Source organism: Onychomys torridus, chromosome 5 (genome assembly GCF_903995425.1).
Source record: "Onychomys torridus chromosome 5, mOncTor1.1, whole genome shotgun sequence".
NCBI classification, from domain to species: domain Eukaryota; kingdom Metazoa; phylum Chordata; class Mammalia; order Rodentia; family Cricetidae; genus Onychomys; species Onychomys torridus.
Window position 1 is genome coordinate 38,401,398 of NC_050447.1, and position 21,936 is coordinate 38,423,333.

Below are 21,936 nucleotides of genomic sequence, written 5' to 3' on the forward strand. Positions count from 1 at the left end.
ATGGACTCCTGTGAAGTAACAAATCATGAAGACACTCGCTTCATCAGTGGGTTAATCCACTGAAACTCAATTGTCTTTTAAGAAGTACATCATTGAGGAAATGCTTTTGAAGGATATAGCTTCTTCCTGGACCTTTCCACTGCTGCTTTCTCTCCACCTCCTCCATATCATAGTTTTCTGTGGTGGTATTGTGTTCCCTAAAATATTGTGCACCCTAATAAATTTATCTGGGGTCAGAGAACAGACAGCCACTAGATAAAGAAGCTGGAAAATGGTGGCACTCACGCCTTTAATCCTAGCATTCCAGAGACAGAAATCCCTCTGGATCTCTGTGAGTTCAAGGCCACACTGGAAACAGCCAGGCGTGGTGACACACGCCTTTAATCCCAGGGAGTGAAGGCAGAAAAAGAAAAGATATGTACCCCTGGCGTGAAGACCAAAAACTAGAAGCATTTGGCTGGTTAAGCATTCAGGCTTTCAAGCAGCAGTTCAGCTGAGAGCCATTGGGATGAGGACATAGACGCTTCCAGTCTGAGGAAACAGGGTCAGCTGAGGAACTGGCAAGATGAGGTAGCTGTGGCTTGTTCTGTCTCTCTGATCTTCTAGTGTTCACCCCAATACCCGGCCCAGGTTTGTTTTTATTAATAAGAACTTTTTAAGATTCCTGCTACAGTTTTCTTTAAAAGTACTCATCTTATCATTTTTAATTATTAGCATAAAGTAATCCATGATGTTATCTTCCTTACGATCTCTTTAAATAGCTTCCAACTCTATAGTCATGTCCTTACTGCCATCCTACATGTTATTTATTATTCATTCATAACCTTCTCCGTTATTTTTCAGTTTTGTTAGTTTTTCATCTTAGGGATGTAGCTACAGCTCTGTTTATAGAATGCTTGCTTGGCATGCATGGAGTCCTAAGTTCAATTCCCAGCACCTCATATTTAAAAAAAAAAAAAAAAACAGACATGGTAGCACACATTTGTAATCCCAGCACTCAAGAGGTGGAGGCAAGAGGATTAGCAGCACAAGTTTATCCTTTACTACATTTCAAGTTCAAGGACAGCCTGCTTACTTTAGATTCTGTCTCCAAAAATGTTCATTTCCATCTCTTTTCCAAAGAAACAGCTGTTGTCTTTGTAACAGGTTTGCTTTCTGCTTAGTTTCTCTTTGTACCTTTTCACAATTTCTTCCTTTTTATGTTTTTCTTCAATTCTCTTTCTAACTTCTTATGGTAGATATTAATGCTATTCATTTTTATTTTCTGATTTATGAAAGTTATGAGCACGTTTTCAGATGCATTGTTTTAGACATACCCTTGTATTGTTGATGTACAGTGCTGGCATCATTGTTCCCTTCCAAAACTTTCTGACTATTCTTTATAGCTGTTTAACTCAGAGATTGTTCAGAGTATATTATCCAATTTCCAAATAAATGGCTTCATTTGTGGCATCTTTTTTCAAATTTCTGGCTACAGAGAACATGTCCCAAGTCATATTGATCCTTTGTATTCTCTGGGCTTTGCCATGTAACCCCCTACATGACTGATTTGTATAACTACCCCACATGTATAGAATAATATATGTATTTCCTTTCTGTGCCCATTGCTTCAAGCTCAGTACTCATGTTCTCAAATCTCCCCATATTCTTTGCCATCTTTTGTCAGCCTCCAATTACTCTATGCTGAGTTTCTATAATCTCCAACTGAAAGTCCCCCCTCCCAACCTGGTACCCCCAATCCATACCATCCCCCATGTCCTCACAGTGGCTCTGCAGACTGAGGCCTCTTACATGAGCTGAAGTAGGGTGCTAAAATTCTTATTCATAGCCCTGACAAGTGCCTTCATGTGGCCAGCTTGCTGGGCCGTGTTCAACATGAATGAGTAGAAAAGGCACAGTGAGATGAGAGGGAAAGCCAGCCCTTGGTCACTCACGACTCCGTGCCTGGAACAGCCCTCAATTTAGCTGGGAAGGGGGACACTGGGCTGTACTGAACGAAGTGGCCATGAGATTGGACTGGATTTGCTGTTGCCTAAGAATGCTCCCCTAAAGTGATGGAACCACCTAAGGATTTCACCCAAGCAAAGAGAAAAAAAAAATCAGAGCCCACACAATATATTTGAAAGCATGGTAAGAAAAGGGAGCAAGCGTTGGTTTCTGTATATATACCAAGTTTGTTGAATAAATTTTTTTTTTTTGTTTTTTGAGTCCGGGTTTCTCTGTGTAGCCCTGGCTATCCTGGAACTCACTTTATAGACCAGGCTGACCTTGAACTCACAGAGATCTACCTGCCTCTGCCTACTGAGTGCTGGCATTGAAGGCACACACCACTATGCCCAGCTCAAGACAACTTTTAATAACTTTAATAACTTTTCATAAATAAATACTTTCAAAGCCTAAGTGTGACTAGATTCTAAATTCCCGTTTGTCCCCAGAAATACAATACAAAGTGGTGTAGTTTTAATAACTTCACACTAAAAGAACCCTTACTCTCTGAGAGGCACTGTTGTAAATTACTCGTATGAATCTGCACGCTCGGTCATTAACAGTCCTTTGATGTACTTGTTACTATCCCCATTATACAGAGAGGACTAGGTTGTTGACAGGGTCACAAAGCTATAACACTGCTGGACTCGAACCATCACCCTCTCTGATCACTCCCAGGGCATCTGAAAGCATGTACAGAAAACCCGCTTTGCTGCCCTTTTCCTATTGGTCCTTCAGATCAGCAGCTCTGGAGCAGGAATGTGTGCTAAAAGTGCCTGGGCACCTATCTCAAAATTCACGAGGCAGAGCCCACATCAGCGATGTTAATCCATGAGGCAGAAGTTCCAAAACTCCCCGCTATACACACAGAGTGATTCCCAAACTTACTGTACCTAGGGAGGTACCTGAATCGTAGGCTGCTTAGTGAAACAAGATGTCCCTTGCGGTCCGGCATGCAGTTTTGCTTGTCTTTAATAAGCTGTTTGGTGCATAATTCAAACGTTTTGTCTTCTAGGTTTTCACTGCTGCCAAGTTTGAAATGAAGATGGAAGCAATAGAAAGGAAAATTTCTGTCAGAGAGCAGCCAGCAATTGAAGAGTCCTCCAGGAGAAAGAAACACACAACTGACTATGCATTTGGATTTCCTATTACCCAGGAACAAGAGGACAGTGAGAAAGACTTCCTGAAGGAGAGTGACAAGACGCTGGCACAAAAGTTTAAAGTCTACGACCTGTGTCTGAAGGATGTCCAAACCATCCTCACGTACTGGGACCGCAAGCAAGGGCTCCAGCTGCCTCACGCAGGCATGGAAGAGGTGCCCCATGAGCCTGATGACCAGCGCCAGGCTCCATCAGGTGGTGGTGGGCGCCGGGGCCGCAAGGACCGGGAAAGGGAGCGCTTGGAAAAGGAAAGGGCGGAGAAGGAGCGCCTGGAGAGGGAGAAGGCAGAGAGGGAGCGCCTGGAGAAGCTGCGGGCATTGGAGGAACGAAGTGACGAAGTGGAAGGGGAAGTGGAAGAGGAACACGAGGGGAAGAAGGACCTGGGGGTGCCCTTTATCAGCATCCACACTCCCGACTTCGAAGGCATAAGCTGGAAGCAAGCCCTGGAGAGTGACAAGCTTCCCAAAGGAGATCAGGTACAAAGGCTTCTGTGGGGTAAAACAAAATTAGGCTTGGAGACTGGGCTAACTAACATAAACATGTTTCTTTGTATTGAAAGTTCATATCCCCTTCAATGAATCTCTGGTGCCTCCTTACATATGCAACAATGATGCCTAAAGGGACCTTTTTAAATCCATAGACAGTCCCGCCAGTCTATTCCATCTATCTGGCCTCGTTAAAAGGCATCTGTACAGTTGACCATTAATATTGACAACACTAGCACCAGGGGAATAAGAGATATGTTTTGGAGTCAATCAAGAGACTTGTCCATTCCAAAATTTCTTTCCCACATGCTTCCCATTGGGATGAGAATTAATCTATTAGGTAGCCTTTCACTACTACCAACAAAAATATTGTGCCTTACAAACTAACCTCAACTGGTGGTTTAGGAGGAGGATATATATATATATATATATATATATATATATATATATATATATTTGTCTGAGAACTAACTTTTTCTGTAAAAGATTAGAAAGTAAAATTCTAGGCTAAAGGTCACACATTCTCCCAACAAACACTCAATTCAGCCTTTGGAAGGTGAAGGCAATCAACAAGATGCAATGGACATGGCCATGTTCTAGTCTTTTATTTACAAAAGCAAACAGGGGGCCAGATTTGTCAGAGAGTGAGCAGAGCCAGTTTGCTGACCTCTGGTTCATCAGAAACCAGGTAGACTCTTCAGAAGAACAGAGCTATTCCTAGAGGGGTGAACGGCAGGTCAGCATTGGAGGAGGGAAAGCAGTTGTTCACAAAGACGAATTCATGTGAGTGTCCTTGCTGTTATTCTTGCCATAGCGGGTCCAGGGCAGGCTGAAGAGCACACAACACTCCCTCTACTTAACTCACAGTTTTGTTTCAGGCTAAGCTTAGGTGAAGAACTGGGGGAGTGGGGACCTGGGAAACTCTTTCCCTTTTTGCCATGAACATCTTCTTGTATACTTTTGTACCTCCACATTCAGCCCCATAGGTTGGTTAGACTGTTAATTTAATAACTGGTATCTGACTTCAGGCTTTCTTTGTGGACACTGTAAATCCCAGGAAGCAACTCCAGTTCCGTGCTGGGATGCTCTGTGGTCCATGGGACGAGATGCAAATTACATGGAGGTCTTGGCTTGGTAGGCCTACGAGGCTGCTTGCTAAATCCACAGAACAGGCCGTAGCCTCTACTACTGCAATGACAAACTCGACACTCCTGCATACTGGGGGGAACTTGCTGCCCTCTTTCCAGCCCTTGCTTTGAAGGGGACCCGGGTATTACAGACAAGAGCCTAGAGAGGGAAAACCCAGAACCTTTGCTTTGTTTGATAGGTTTTTTTCTCTTTGCTGTATATAACCTGCCCCCAACCCAACTTTTGTTTGTCTTCGAACTAATGAACCAGATCCATGCTACAGATGCCTGATCCTTAAGAACTGGTCTGTTTAAATTAAACAGCCCTATGGAGGGTTAGGCCATCTGCTGTATCAACCTAGTTCCTGCCCTAATGGGGTTTATAGTCTTATTTGCAAAGTCAGAGAGATTGTCACAATAAAGTGTGACAAAGGCTATGAGAAATGCAGCGCATAAACAGCCCACGGCAAGAGCCTCCAGATGATCTGGAAAGCCTGGCCAAGACAATTCAGAAGCCCATCCTTCCCTTAGAGTCTCCCAGGAACACTGACAGCAGGGAAGGCTGCATAGGCCACCCTTGTTCCTTCTGACAGGGACATGGCATTGACACACAGTCGGCACAGGAAATTAATGCAAAGCTTTTCATTTAGATCCTGGACATCCTCGGCCTGGGGTCCTCTGGACCACCCATTCCAGCTCCTGCCTTGTTCTCCATCCTCTCTTACCCAGCGAAGAGGCAGTCTTTGGTGGCCACTGAGGTCCTGAAGCACTTTGTGTTTGTGATCCCACCAAATGATGACCCCACCCTGCTGGACGAGAAAAAAGAATTGGAAGGGGACTCCGACCTCTTCCTCAACGCCATGGTAGCCAAGGTAAGGAATCCTCGGCTGGTCTCTAGCTTGGCAGGGTTCATAGGACAGGGGAGGAAGGCCACTCCCACAAGGCAGCAATCTGAGTCTGAGATGAGGCTTGTTTCCCTGGTCCTCCTGCCTGAGGAGCCTCTATGAACCTCCGTCACTGAGTCTTCCCTCTACCTGAGAGGGGACTGACAATGACCGCTGCTCCTCTTTTCCAGTCCCCAAGGGGCAATTTATGAAATATATCACATTACTCTGAAGCTCATATGCAAGAAAATGGGCAAAATTAGTTGTTTAGTTGTTAATGTATGTGTTTTCATAACAAGTGATGGGGTCTGTCATGAGCTTCTGTGCAGTTGAATCATGTGCGCTGACCACACTCCCCATGATCCTCCTGCCCTCTTCCACCAATCCCCTCCCTCTTCCCAAATAAGGCCCCTTCTATTTTCATGCCATATACGTGTGTGTGTGTGTGTGTGTGTGTGTGTGTGTGTGTGTGTGTGTAATCTAGGTTCTACATATGTGAGAAAGCATGAGGTATTTGTTCTTCTAGTTTCTGGCTTTTTTCACATAATAATATAATAATCTCCAGTTCCATTTACTTTCCTGCAAATGAAGTAATTTCATTCATTTTTATAGCTGAATAAAACTGTGTGTGTGTGTGTGTGTGTGTGTGTGTGTGTGTGTGTGTGTGTGATTTTCTTTTCCCATTCGTCCACTGCTGAACAACTAGGCTGACCACATAATTTGGCTATTATTAATAGTGCCACAAGAAACACGGATAAGCAAACGTATCTGTACTATGTTGACTAGGTTCCTTTGAGTATATTCCAGGATGGATATATAGTTGGATCGTAGGGGTTTTTTGTTTGTTTGTTTGTACGTTTGTTGAGGAACGTTCATACTGATTTCCATAGAGGTTAGAGTAGTTCAATATTTCTGACAGCAGTATGGAAGGAATCTCAGTGCAGTTTTGATTTGCATTTCCCTGATGTTGAGAGTTTGGGGGTTTTTTGTTTGTTTTTTATGCTGTGTTTTAAAAATGGAGAGCGGTGGTCTTAGCGGGTGGGAGCCTAGAGACACGGTGGAAAGTCACGCACACCATGCAGACAGCGCTCGCGTAGAGGATTTTATTAAGGGAAGGGAAGAAGGAATGCAGAGTGTGCCTCTGGAGATAAGAGGAGAAGAGATGGGCAAGGGGAAGAGAGGATGCACAGAACCAGAAGAGCAAAGGAGAGGGGGTGTGTAATAAGGGGCCTTGGCGCATGCACAAATGGGCTGCAAACGGGGCTACATAGGATGGCGTTGTCAGGACCCTGAGCAGGCCAAGGTACTGCCTGCTTACTGGCAAGGCTTCCAAAGAGCCTAGCCAGAGAATGTCTAAATGCTAACAATTTGTTCTTCATTTTTTGAGAAGTAACTTTCATTTCATTTGCCTGTTTATTGATTGACGTTTGGGGGAGGTATTTAATTTCTGAGTTTTTCATCTATTCTAGATATTAATCCACTGTCAGATACATAGCTGGCAGAGATTTTCTCTTGTTCTGTGGGTGTGTCTTCACTCTGCAGATGGCTTCCTGCGCTGTACAGAAGCTTCTGGTTTCAGGTGATCCCGTATGTTAATTCTTGAAATGATTTCCTGAGCTGTTGGAGTCCTTCTCAGCCCCTGCCTAGGCCTATGTCTTAAAGTGTACCGTCTATCTTTTCCTCTCTTGTGTTTCAAAGTTTCAGACCTTATATTAAAGTTTTTGATCCATTTTGATTTTTTTTTTTTTTGGTGAAAAGATAGATGGAGTCTCATCCCTTTACACGTGGGTACCCAATTCTTCTCACACTGCCCAGTGAAGACGCTGCCTCTTCTCAATAGATGTTTAACAAAATTGGAAGACTTGTTTCTTGGTCCTCTCTTCCATTCTACCAGTCCGTGTGCCTGTGAGCAGCTCTGAAGTAGAACGTGAACTCAGGGCTGGTGATACCACAGCATTGCTTTGGAAACCCGGGACCTTTGTGCTTCCATATGAAGCTTAGGATTACTTCTCTGTCATGTGACTGTTGTCATAGGAATTTTGAGAAGAACTGCACTATTCTACAGATGCCTCTTGGTAGTGTGGCCATTTTCATAATATTAATTCTGCCAGTCTATGAGCCTGAGAAGTCTTCTTGTCGTCTAGTCTCTTCTTCAGTTTCTTTCTTCAACTGAAACTAGCTTATAATGTTGATTGTGTATGTATCAGTGGGTGTGAATGTGGATAGAATGTGTGTGTGTCAGTGAGTGTGTATAATGTGTGTGTGTCAGTGGGTGTGAATGTGGATATAATGTGTGTGTGTGTCAGTGGGTGTGAATGTGGATATAATGTGTGTGTGTGTCAGTGGGTGTGAATGTGGATATAATGTGTGTCAGTTTGTGTAAGTATGGATATAGGCTAGGAAATCAGAAAGAAGGCCACTAGAGGGAAAAAAGGTATTGAGGAAGGGCAACATGACATATGAATGTGAAGCAGAAAAAGAGGTTATAGGGAGGGGATCTAAGTGTACTGGGATGGTCAGGGGTATGAGACAGAGGAAGAGGAAGGAGAATCAGCAAAAACAGATTGTGTTTGAAAGTGCCATAATGAAACACAATACTGTGTATGCTAGTTTTGAAAAACTGGCTCTTTTCAAAAGGTACACAGATTTGTTCTAAAACTAATGTAAATCACAGTATAAGAATACAAAGATCACCGGGTGGTGGTGGCGCATGCCTTTAATCCCAGCACTCAGGAGGCAGAGCCAGGCGGATCTCTGTGAGTTCAAGGCCAGCCTGGTCTCCAAAGCGAGTTCCAGGACAGGCGCAAAGCTACACAGAGAAACCCTGTCTCGAAAAACCCAAAAAAAGGAAAAAAAGAAAAAACAATACAAAGATCATGAGTTAAGGGAACATATACCACCAGGGAATAGTTAGATTATTAAAGAAATCATGGTGGGAAGATTGGATATTATGCATGAAGTCACTTTTTAATCCCTTTGCCTAACAATACATGAAAATAAATTTAAGTTGAACTAACTTTTTTAAGTTAACAAAATGAAATCATGTAAAAATAAAAGAAATACAATTCATAGGTGAAATCTCAGAAAGAAAGAAATTTGAGCAATACTATGTCGATTATATACATATTAAAACTACATTCATGGCCTTTTATTCCAAGGGAAGAATGGTGACCCAACAGTTTAATCCCTTTGCATATGCTTGCCCCAGGAGCCATACACTGCCCAGCAGGAATGAAATCATCTGTAGGCCCTGTCTGCCTCACAGTTCAGCTCCATCCCATGTCCAGTACCAGGGAGGAAATCAGTAAGTGGAATGAATGAGCAGCCTTTGGGTGTGCCTCACCAGAGCAGAGTGCCCAATGGTGGCGCTGCTAAGAAAAGATAGAGAGGGAAAGTTAGCCCCATCATCAGAAGTGGTACTGCACCAACCCTCTTCTTCAGAAACAATTAAGCAATCTTTAACATGTCGTTTTAGGAGGAACTCTGGCTCTCTTACTGTTGACAAGGAAAACTTTATTCTTAGGCTAGAAGAATAATAGCTGAAAATATAAAAATGGTGGTCGAATTAGAGCAGCATGTTTGGACATACATGAGAGGAACTTGATTAAAATTTACTATCGAAATGTCGTAACAAATGCAATATGATACTCTATACTATATAACAACTTGGGAACTGAGTAGTTATTTTCCTATTCCTGTGAAGAGACACCATGACCATGGCAACTTATAAAAGGAAGCATTTAATGAGGGGCTTGCTTGCACTTTCAGAGGGTGAGTCCATGACCATCATGGCTGGGTGCATGGCAGCAGATAGGCAGGCTCTGGAGCAGTAGCTGAACGCTTACATCTTATCTGCAAGTTAGAGACAAGGAGAGAAAGACTGGGCCCCACATGGCTTTTGAACCTCAAACCCCAACCCCAGAGACACACCTCCTCCAACAAGGCAACACCTCCTAATCTTTCCAAAAACAGTTCCACCAACTGGGGACCAAACATTCAAATATGTGAGGCTGTGGGGCCATTCTCATCCAGACCACCGCAGGAACACATAACTATAAAAATGCATGCCTAAGACACACAGGGAAGTAGTATGTGCATTGTGTGCATTACAGGAGGATTGCTCACATCCTTAGCTCTGATTGGCTCCATTGTGTGGTGCAGGAGACAGTCCTTGTTCTGAGGAGACATGAGCTGAGCTACTTAGGAGCAGAGTGTCAGGTTGCTGGGATCTGGAGTCATGGGTGAGACAAGCCTCTGGTCATATGAGGAACTTTCTAGATTAGGTTACTTGGGATGGAAAGACCCACCCTAAATGTGGGCAGCACCATTCTGTTGTAGATCCTGGACTTTATGAAAAGGAGACAGCCAACTGGACCTGGGCATTCATCTCCCTGCTTCCTGGCTGTAAGTGCAGCCTGGCCAGTTCCCTAGCACTCCTGCCACTTGGGGGACCTCCCCACCTTGATCAACTCAAAATGGGAGCCAAAGTGCCCCTTCCCTAAATGGCTCTTGTCAGGCACTTCATCACAGCGACACAGAGTAATACAGTCACCGTCTGGAACTTGATCAAGGGTTACCGATAATAAAGTCAGGATTGTAATGCGCCTTCAGTTTTTAAAGTTTTCTACTATTAAAAGGTTAAAAGGACAAATTAAAAATAAGAAAAAAATTAGATCAAGAAGCATGATGAATGGACTAGAAAAAAAAAGAGAACTCCTTATTAAATATGACCAATTAGATACGTGTTTATTTGTACGCCTTCCCAAAATAGTAAGAGATTCTTTTAAATCCTTTTCAAGTCCTAAGAACAAAGAGGCGAAGAAAGGAAATGGTGGGGAGTGGAATATGCCAATAAAATATTAAGCATCATGTGGCAGGTGGCCGGAGAAACTGGCCCAGGCAGTGCCAGGGAAGTTGAATGCCCAGCTGGCTGTGATGGGACCCTGCCAGGAGCTGAAACGCATCCCATATGCTCCCTGTCAGCTTCAAGATTGCTCTAGGTTTTCCACTCCCTCCTCAGGGTGGAGTGCCCAGAGGAACACCAGCCTTATCACTAACTCCTGGAACTGGTACCACTCATGCCCGGAGGCCAGTGCCCGCTGCCCCCCACCCAGACCGCAGACATGCTGTAGGCACCTCTGCCTTTGCTGTGTGCCAGGGGTATTTAAGCCTTTGTGCTCCTTTTGAATTAAGGCCCAAGAGGAACAGACCTCTTTGACTAAGGGGAACAAGCAGAAACTGAAAGAAAAACCAGAACAACCTCAGAAGGAAACGCAGAAGGAAAAACGTCGACCAAACTATAACAGGAAAGGCCTCTCCACGGGAACATCAGGGACCATTGCCCCAATGTCTGACATAGACCAGAACAGCTTTGATGGGGAACACTCTCAGGAGAAGTTCACCAGGTAGGCCTCACAACAACCAAGGAGAGGGAGGATGCGCAGCCGTCACCAGTTCCCCTGTCCTCCCTCAACTGGAAGCATGGTTACTTTAAAAGCCTGTGTGGTTGTTTCAGGCTAAATCACTTCCGGTGGATTGTGCCTCCCAATGGAGAGGTGGCCTTGAGGGTGCACTTCTCCTCTGTTGATCTTGGCAACTATGACCAAACATTTAATTTCGAGATCCTTGGGACCCGCCGCCAGTATCAGCTCTACTGCCGTGGAGTCTGCACCTACCCGTACATCTGCAAAGACCCAAGGTAAATACGTGTTATTTTCAAAGAAAAGGTCAAAAACTGTGTTTTTGAGTCCCCCTCATCCCAAGGTACTTTGAACAAGGTAGATATTAATAATATATGGGGGACCAGCAAGAATGCTCAGTGGCTAACGATACTTACTGCCTAACACATGTGCGCATACACACATACACACACATGCACACTATATAAAACAATAATAACGACAATACCATTAAACTGGGAACACATTCCAGAACTTCTTATATCAGACTTCAGTGCATCAGACCTTGAAATAAGAGCAACATAGATGGCATGATACCACAAGGTATTCCCAGGCTGAGACAGAATAAACATTACATTAAAGGAGAAAAAAAAATGTCTTCTGGCAAGTGAGTCCGCATACTTACCTACAAAGCAGATTCAACCCACTTTTCCTTTACTCCAAGATTTGTCATCCTGTAACATGAACACATTGTCATCCTGTAACATGAACACATTGTCATCCTGTAACATGAACACATGCGTGAACCCCCATAGGTGGCGTTTCTCTGAACCACTGAACATCACCGTGCAGTTTAGGTCTCAGATAAAGGCACCTGGGTAAGCACACTGGAGCTCTAGCTGGAGGGAGGGGCCTTCTGTAGCTTGTCCTTTTCATAATCCTCACCAAGGACCACTGTTTTACCAAGGAACTCAACAGCTGATTACTACCCACTGGAACTATTTAATAGGCTTCCAAAATGATTATTGTGGGATTTTCATACCTGGGTGTTATGGAGTAGACTATCCAGCTCAGCTCCAGTAGTCTTTTTCTCAAGTTCTAACCATGTCCTCCTCTCTCAGAAAGCAGGAGATAAGCTTCCACAGAAAGCCTCAGGTTGACTGTCTTCAGATACCCTTCAGAGGACACATCAGGTGGAAGCATTGAACTTCCATTTGTGTATGGTCATTTTACCTTTTCCTCCCCTGTGTTCAGGGTTGTATTCCCTCAGAGGAAGAAAGACATGAAGTTAAATGAAGTCATCTTTAAGAAGTACATAATGAGTCTGGAGAAATTTTACTTCGGGCCACTGCTTTGTGGAAAGTCAAGAGACAAGTGAGTGTCAATGTTATGTCAACTTCAGACTTCCAGGTTGAGTTCACAGACACTGCAATTAGAGTTTTTGTGTAAGCAGGGCTTTTGTTGACACTGCCCCCATTATCCTCTGAACTCCTAACCAGGAGAACTGGATTTTTGTGTCCCAAGTCTCTGCTTTGACACCCAGATGACTCAGATACCACTCTCCCTAGTGGGAAAGCCTAGAAGAAGAGCAGCCTTTGGAGAGATGAAATCAAGACTTCACTTTGAGATAGATCAAGTCCAAGATGTTTAGAAGACATCTCTATGAACCACATAAATCAGAGAATAGAATATATGGTTTGGGTTCTCACAGGAGAGTTCTGTCTTCAAGATGACAAAATCCTTGAGCATGGACTATATGGCATAAGGAGGGTACATGTAGTGAGGTGATTCCACAAAGAACTTCTCCATACACAAGAAGAGTCCACAGTAGACACGAGAAAGAAGGCCAGAGTTCTTAGGGGAAACCAGGGAAAAAGGTACCATGGCTCTATGAGAAGAATGAAGCTATATAGGAATATAGTCTTCTCTGCAGCATTTGACATCGCTGCTTGTATGCATGTAACAACATTTAATGAAAAAAACACATATATGCATGTAACAACAATTAATGAAAAAAAGAAGCCATGGACTTGAAAGTTGTCAGGGGTCCATGGGAGGGCTTGGAGAGAGGATAGGGAAGGGAGAAATGTTGTAACTATATCATAGTATCAAATTTTTCTTTTAAAGGCTGAGCTACATGAGACCCTGTCTCAGGCAGGGAGAACAAGGGGAGAGGGGAGTATGTTAAGTGAACTGGTGAAGATTGCTAAGCAGATAAGCAGAATTGGGGTCCTAGATGAGGTTGATTATCATAATTTTAGTGATACTAGTTTTAACTTAGTCAATTTTTTTTTATTGCACAAGCAAAGAATTGAGATGGAAAGGAACCAAGGTCTCCATCTAATCCAGCACTTCCTGTGATACATAGAGTGTTTACTTTGTGCCTCCTTGGTAGAGCTAATGGATTGTCCTTGTTCCCTGACCCTTTTTATCTCCTCCTTATTTTCTGGGGAGTTAGACTGTGAAAGTGAGAAAAAGATGCTGATAATAGGCAAGGCTTTTAAGACCCAGCAGAAGATCTTAGGAGGGTGGTTAAGAGAGGAGCCGGTTGGTAGACATGGCATACAAAGAAGTTCAGTAGTGGCGATCAGATAAATAATGGTTATTCACAGAAGTGTGTGTGTGTGTGTGTGTGTGTGTGTGTGTGTGTGTGTGTGTAGAAGTACTACAACAGTGACTACCATGGTCCAAAATAAGACCCAGTGCAGAAACCATTCACTTATTCATTTAAACCTTGGCTGAGCCTTATTAGCAAGAATAATGGGAAGACAACAGTGTCCACCTCACAGGTTTGTGAGAACCAACTGAGTAACAGACCTGAACTCTTTAGCATCATGACAAATAGTGACAGTGATGGGTAAGATGTTGAGGTCCCCTCCCTTCCCAGTTACTCACATAGAGTTGCCTGACTGGCACTGCAGTTTGAATCCGTCATTCTTTCTCCTTCCATCCTCCGTCACAGCTTGCTCAAAGCTCTTCTCAAACTCTCTCTGGGCTGTGTAGCTCTTAATTCATTCAGCCCTCTGAAAGAATTCATGTATAGCTCTTAATTCCTTCAGCCCTCTGCAGTGGTTCCTGTTTTGTCCATTGCCTTTGATGGAATGTCTTCCAATAGCCTGATGCTTACCTCTACAGATCCCTCCTGAAGGCATTAGAGAACAGAAGCAAATTAGTTATGTGAACAAGGCCAGATAAAATGGCAAAGCACTAACAGACTATGAAGGTATTGTAGAAGAAGGTGAATGAAATCACCTCTAAGAAAGATATCAAATATCAGGTGACCCAAATGATAATTTCTCATGGGAATACAAGGATAGATGGTCACTTTTCTCAAAGTTCTCTGCTAAGAACTAAAAATAGCTACCGTTCATTGGGCATTTGAAAATTTCATGCGGTCTAAGAACTTCAAATGTACAGTCTCACTTAATACCAAGCAACCCTAAGCAATACTATCACCGCATTCTTAAAGATAAGCAGACTGAGGCTTATGGAGGTCATGTCATAGTACAGTATTCTCAGAGGCAAGTGAACAACTACAGATGTCATGACCTTAGCCAACTGCCACTGCCTCCGCACAGTCACAGTACCCTTTCCAATTCCATTGTACTTTGTAGGCTCCTTTTACACATGAATTCTCACTCCGTCATCACAACCTCATCCTATTCCCATTTATTTCCAGGTATAAGTCATCCTTGTTCCCTGGCAACATGGAGACCCTGACAATCCTCAATGATTCTCCAATGGTGGTAGAGGCATACTTCTGTTTTCAGAATGATGTGAAAGCAAGCACCTACTTTCTAGAGCCTGTCAACATGATTCTGAAACCCAATGAAAAGCAGGTACAGTCAGAGGGGGAAAGTGCATGGGGGGAGGCTTTCTTGGGAAAGTCAGGACCTGACATCCTCAGTGTAAATGGACTTTGTTTCAACTCTTCCATCAGACACTAAATGTATGGGCCTACCCTACTGCAATCGGTGTCTTTGAAGACAGCATTGTCTGCTGCATCAAGGAGAACCCAGAGCCAGCTGTCTTTAAGTTACACTGTCAAGGAATTCGTCCAGAAATTGAGGTGGAGCCCAGGCAAATACATTTTGACCGGCTCTTGCTTCACAGGTAAGAGTTCCGGATGACTCAGGGAGAGGGAGGAAACTTCAAAAACCTTTAGCTCTGAGGTAATCAACCCACCTTGAGTTACTCTGGTCTTTTGGGGTTTGATGTTGTACCAGCTTGAATTCTCCATGTTCTATGACTCAAGTGTGTGATGTCTTCAGTCCATCCAGTTCTGGAGAGTACCCAAAAGCAATGGCAATAGCATGTAATTTTTGTGGCTGTCTATGGGACCCCACTGACCAACTACTTTAAAAGAGGTAGCCTATATCTGGCACTGATAGCCTATAGTATCTAGGGAAGACATTGCCCTCCTCCATTATAAGGTAACTCCATTTAAATTCATTTTATATGTGCATATGTATATTTTTAGGAAGCTTCTATAGTAGTAGGGTTTCCATGTGACTTTTCAAAGGTCTTTGGTGTTAGTAATTCATACTCCTTCCTCTCATATGTTGATGCTAGCTTTTAATATTTAGATACATGTTTAAATTGGAGTACCCATAAAAGTCAGGAAACTAGTAAGGTGTCAGACAGAAGGTTTCAAGGTTAATTTAACTAAATATTTATCAATCTTGTTAATCTTTTCAAATAAACAACTCTACTTTCACTGATTATTTCTATGTCTGATTTTTAACATCTCTTCTCATTTACTATTTGGGGTGTTGTTTATTTTTTCCAAAGCTTCTATGTTCACCATTAATTTAAGACCTCTTGACTTTTATATGTAGGCACTTAGTGCTATAAACTTTTCTCTTAAGACTGCCTTCACTGGGTCCCATAGATTTTGATATGTTGTATTTTTATTTTCATTCAGTTCTAGGACATCATAATTTTCTTCTTGATGTCTTCCTTGGCCCAATTGCCATTCAGTAGAGTGTTGTTTAGTTTCCTTGAGTTTGAGTGCTTCTGTAGTCTCTGCTCTGTTGATGGCCAGCTTCGCTTCATTATTCTCAGACTCAGTGCTGACTGTTATTTCAGTTTCCCTTTACTTGTTGAGACTTGCTTTGCATCCTACTGTACAGTCAGTTTTGAAGAAAGTTCCAGAGGCTTCTGAGAAGATGTGTAATCTTTAGTGACTGGGTGGAGTGCTCTATAGATGTCTCTTAAGTCTCTCTGATTGATGAGGTCACTTAACTCTAATGTTTCTGTTGTTTTTGGTCCAGATGACCTATTGGTGAAAGTGGAGTATTGAAGTCACCCACAATCACTATGTTAATATGTGGATTTATTTTTTTATTTCATAAAATATATTTTGATCATATTGGATCCCTTTCCCAACTCCTCCAGATCATCCCCACCTCTATATCCATCCAACTTCATGCTCTCTTGCTCTCGCTCCTCTCTGCCGCTCTTAAAAAAAAAAAAAAAACAGTAAAACAACAAAAGCAAAAATTGAAGCAAAGAAAAATAAAATAAGAAAATTAGTAAGACAACTAATCTGTGGCCTTAGATCTAGTAATATGACTTTTGTGAAGTTGGGTATGCCTGTGTTTGGTGCATAGATGTGGTGATATTTTGTTTGTGCATTAACAAATAAAGCTTTCCTGGAGATCAGAGTATGGAGCTAGCCACTAGTTAACCACAGAAGCCAGGCAGTAGTGGCTTTAATCCCAGCACCTGGGAGAAGCAAGCAGGAAGATCAGGAGTTCAAGGCCACCTTTGGCTACACAATATTGATCCAGTCTGAAAGAGAAACAGAGCCAAACAGTAGAGACACACACCTTTAATCCTAGCACTTGGGAGGTGGAGACAGGAAGTGATATGGCTGGGCAAAGAGAGGAATATAAGGCAGGAAGAGACAGAAGATTGCCCCCCCTTCAGGCTGAGGAGTTGCCAAGGTAAGAAGTGGCTGTGGCTTGCTCCTTTACTTCTCTGATCTTTCAGCATTTACCCCTATATCTGAATCCAGGTTTTTATTATTTAGACCAATTAGAATTTGCACTACACATATATGTTCAGAATTGTAATATCCTCTTGATGGCTTTTACCTTCAATGAGTATGAAATGATCTTCCTTATTTTTTATTTGAAGTCTGTTTTGTCAGATATTAGAATAGCTATGCCTGCTCGTTTCTTGGTTTCATTTTCTTAGAATACCTTTTTCCATCCTTTAACTTCAAGGTAATGTCTATTTTTTATTGTGGGTTGTTTCTTGGAAGCACAAAAATATGGATACTGTTTTCTAATCTAATCTGCTAGTCTGTTTCTTTTTATTGGGAAATTAAGACCACTAATGTTAACAGTTATTATTTAACCATGTGTATTGATTCCTGGGTTTTTTGTTTTGTTCTGTTTTCTTAGACTTATTTTGATTAGCTAGTTTGGAATTGTTTATTTATTCCATGTGCTTATCCTTCTCTTTAGACTAAAATCTTCCTTCCAGTACCCCCTGTAGAGTTGTTTGAGTGCCTATCAACTATAAAATGCATATTTATGCCAGGTGGTGGTGGCGCACAGCTTTAATCCCAGCACTCAGGAGGCAGAGGCAAGCAGATCTTTGTGAGTTCGAGGCCAGCCTGGTCTATGGAGCGAGAACCAGGAAAGGTGCAAAGCTACACAGAGACACCCTGTCTCAAAAAACCAAAAAAAAAAAAAAAAGATGCATGTTTATTTCAAGCACACATGAAACATACAGTGCAAAGCCATAAAACAAGGCTCATTAAAGTTCAACTTAAACAGAGAAACCCTGTCTCAAAACAATTTTCAACTTAATGAAATTGTCTTGAGTATATTTTCTAACCATGGCATAATTAAATCGTAGACAGATTTCTCATTGTTGGAGAAAAGAAGATTTAAATGCATTGTGTGGGCCACCAAGATGGCCCAACAGATTAAGGCACTTACTACTAATCCTAACAATCTGAGTTTGATCCCAAGGTCCCACATGGCAGAAAAAGAGAACAGACTCTCACAAATTGTCCTCTGACCACCACAAGTGCTCAGTTGCATATGTGCACCTACACACACACACCCTTTTAACTATACCTTGTTATTGAGTTGGAATTGGAGATATCAGCATAAACTCCTGGTTTTTAATATAAAGATATGTACAGAAACATAGACATATTTCCTAGCTCTGTCACCAGGAGGGCTTGGAAACAATGATACACCAGTAGCAAAGAGGACCCCATCATCCGGATCTTGGTATTTGAATATCATTCTCCAGTAAATGGCAAGGATCCTTGGTGAAAGGATTTTTCTGGTACCAAAGCAGGGAAAGTAAAGGAAGGAAGCTCCAGATGAGCGGGAAACTTTTTGTTGTGCCATATAGAACCCAAAGATTATGGACACATAACAGGATGTAAGAACCAACTCCAAGAGTCTCCCACCATCTAAATCTGAGACAATTTGAAAGTCAAAATAAAACAATGCCATAATTATAATATAATGACCTATAGCAGTGGTTCTCCACCTTCCTAATGCTGAGACCCTTTAATACCGTTCCTCATGTTGTGGTGATCCCCACCCATAAAATTATTTTCATTGCTACTTCATAACTGTAATTTTGCTATTGTTATGAATTGTAATGTAAAAATCTGTTTCTTGATGGCCTTAGGTGACTCCTGCGAAAGGGTCATTTGACCCCAAAGGGGGGTTGCAATCCGCAGGTTTAGAGCCACTGGTCTAGAACGTATTGAATGGGAATCATAACTCTACTGGCATAAGCATATGAGTAAATACATGAGAGAATGAAGTTCCGTTCCTGACAACAGAATACCAACTAAGTATAGAAAGACTGATGGTATTAGCAAGTGATTGAGGATGCTAGCATTAGTGTGTGACTGTTTAGCTAAAACTAGGGTGTTTGTCCAGGCATGGTAATACAGCCTGTAGTCCTGGTAATTGATAGGTGGAGGCAAAAGGATCAGGAGTCCAAGGTCATCCTCAACTAAATAGTGGATTCAAGGATAGCCTGGGAAAATATAAGACCCTGTATCAATAAAATGAAATAAACAGCATATATTCTCAAAGTATCTCCCCCAGAAAGTACTTATTAATTAAAAAGGAAAAAAAAAAAAAAGAAAACCACATCCACAGTGGAGACATCAGGTGAGCCTTACCTAACTAAGGCATCAAACATAGCATCACTAAGACCAGAACAAGTAATACTAAAGGGATCTCCTGACCCAATGCACTGGAAAGGACACAGCTTGCAACTCATTTCCCACCAAAAGATCTAAGCATGGAAAAGCATCAGACCACCAACAGAAGCAAGAGCTAACCAGGTAACTGGCCTGTGCTCTTCAGAACACCAGAGCCAAGAAAACTAAAGAAAGGTAAAAGACATGAAAGAGCCGTGACAGTTACACGGAATACATGATTATGGGCTGATTCCTTGAATGGGAAAAATAGAGAGAGGTTGGAATAATAATAGAACAAAGGTGGGAGTTGAACATGAATTGTGGACCAAATAACAGTCTTCATGATGGTGAAAACCCTTGGTTTACGTGTATTCATTCTTAGAAAATGTGTACCGAGTGATTTAAAGATTAAGGTGCATAATTAACTGCAGTTTTGTTTCAAATGGTTCTGAAAAATGATAAGGAAGAGAGAATATGTGGCTGCAAGGAAAACAAGATCAAGTGGATAAAGAGGGATTCTTACAACTTTTCTCTAAGTTTTAAATGGTATTAATTTGAGATCATTTGAAATAGCTTGTTCATGAAAAAAAATTAAAATCATGTAAATCTGTGCATCCCTCATGAGCTAAGCAACTTAAATAAAAACAAGGCAAGAAGAGTTAAGGAATGCTTACACAACCACCCTCAAAAGCAAACCTGTGGGGCCAAGAGTGGTGGTACACAACTATAACCCCAGCAAAGGAGCAGAGGCAAGAGGATCTCTGTGAGTTCAAGGCCAGCCTGGTCTGCATGGTGAGTCACAGCCAGGGCTACATAATGAGACTTAGTCTCAAAAATCTAAAATAAAAGTTATTGATTCTTCTTCCTATTACATAATTTTAGTGGAAAAAAACAGAGAGAGATAAACTGGTATTTGAAAAATTATTTGAACTTGATCAAATTTCTCTTGGTTTCTGCAGAAGAGAATCTAAGACAGTAGTTCTCCGCAATGTCACACCCCTAACTGTGGCCTGGCGGATCACCAGCATGGAGCACCTAGGTGACGATTTCACTGTGTCCGTGATGCAGGGCAGCATCCCACCCAAGGGAGAGTTTGGGGTGCAAGTGCACTTCCAGCCCACCAAACCTGTCAACATCAAGAAGGCCATTCGGATTGAGGTGAGAAGTGACATCCCTGTAAATTTGATTATCAAATATGCATGCATGAGTACACACACACACACACACACACACACACACACACACACACACACACACACGGAGTTCTCTTTGTCAAATACCCACATCTGATCCCTGTGTGCTATCTCCAGCCCATGATATCTTGCTCTGCACACAGCAAGCTCAATAAAGGCAGTATCACTCAGAGTTGATTTCTTACTTCCAAAAACAGAATACTCAGTATGGAATGAATGAATGAATGAATGAATGAATGAATGAATGAATGATGTTACTGTATCTAAGTAAACATTACTTTCCTTATCTCATGGCCTAAACCCAGTCATCAATCAGACTTTTGTTTTGGTGACCACCACCTTCACTGTTGCTCCCAACTGGCACCTGACAACCATCTCAGTGCCCCGCTTGTCCTGCTGCAGGTCCTTCCAATGCAGTCCTCCCAGCCGTCCTCACTAGTTCAGCCTCCAAGGGTAGCTCCTTCCCACCGCTGTCTTGGTCTGCACTGCTGGTGCCACCCCCATCCAGGCCACTTGGACTTCTGCCTCTCCCGTATTCCCCACAGGTGCCCACAGGGATCTTTGCAATGTTGGTCAGACAGGGTTGCTCACCCTTCTCGGGGCACTTTGCTGTCCTCTCTCAGCAGCGAGGATTGCGCCTTGGTCTCTGCTGCAACTTGCTCCACCCTCGCCTCTGATTATCGTCTCCCATCCTCTTGTGTAAGCTCTTGCCCGCTTGAAGCCCCCCGACACGACCACAGCCCAGCTGACAATTTTTCTCTAAGCTTTGTGGGGAGTTGGTACCTGCTTGAAGATCTGCTGACACCGCTGCCTCAGTGGGCTTTACTTATGTCCGATTGATGGAATCGCCTGTGTGGGTAACCCGTCGGTATCCTCTATCCTGCAGAGACCCCCTTCTTTCTCTCTCGTGTTGTTCTGCTCGCTGATTGGCGTATGAACTCCATCATGCAGCATCTCTCCTGATTGATTCATCATCTGCATTAGTTGCCTAGGACCACTGTGACAAACCACCACAAACTAGAACAGACCTTCCTCCTCATAGCTCTGAAGACTCTCAGGACTGCACTCCCTCTGAAGGCTCCAGGAAAGGGCCCTTCCTTGACCCTTGTGATTCGAGGGGCCTAGGAGTGTGTGCCTCGGCTTGTGCCTGTGTCCCTCCAACCTTCGTCTACACCATCAGAAGGCAGTCTCCTGCCTGTCTCCTATGTTCTTAGAGAGACACAGGAGGCCCTCTGTACTCAGGAATTCTCCACCCACAGACCCAGCTGTATTGGAAAATGTGTATTGAAAGAGAAGATAGACATTCTGAGTTAATACTTGAGTTGGGGGCTGACGAGATGTTTGGTGGTTAGGAGCACCCGCTGCTCTTACAGAAGAAGAGTTCAGTTCCCAGCACCCATTTTGGGTGGTTCACAATTGCCTGTAACTCCAACTCCAGATTCCAACACCGTCTTCTGGCCTCAGTGAACATCGGCACCCACGTGAGCATACCCACACACATACACATAATT

The 21,936-nt window shown here is 42.9% G+C and overlaps 1 protein-coding gene across 1 annotated transcript in view; it reads left to right on the forward strand.

Annotated features, from left to right (window-relative positions):
* The window catches only part of Hydin (HYDIN axonemal central pair apparatus protein), a 350,853-nt gene that overhangs the window by 277,058 nt on the left and 51,859 nt on the right, over positions 1 to 21,936 (forward strand). The window contains 8 exon segments of the mRNA XM_036188859.1: positions 3,002 to 3,622; positions 5,409 to 5,630; positions 10,836 to 11,047; positions 11,158 to 11,340; positions 12,296 to 12,415; positions 14,721 to 14,880; positions 14,982 to 15,154; positions 20,192 to 20,390. Coding sequence (XP_036044752.1) covers positions 3,002 to 3,622; positions 5,409 to 5,630; positions 10,836 to 11,047; positions 11,158 to 11,340; positions 12,296 to 12,415; positions 14,721 to 14,880; positions 14,982 to 15,154; positions 20,192 to 20,390 — 1,890 coding nt within the window.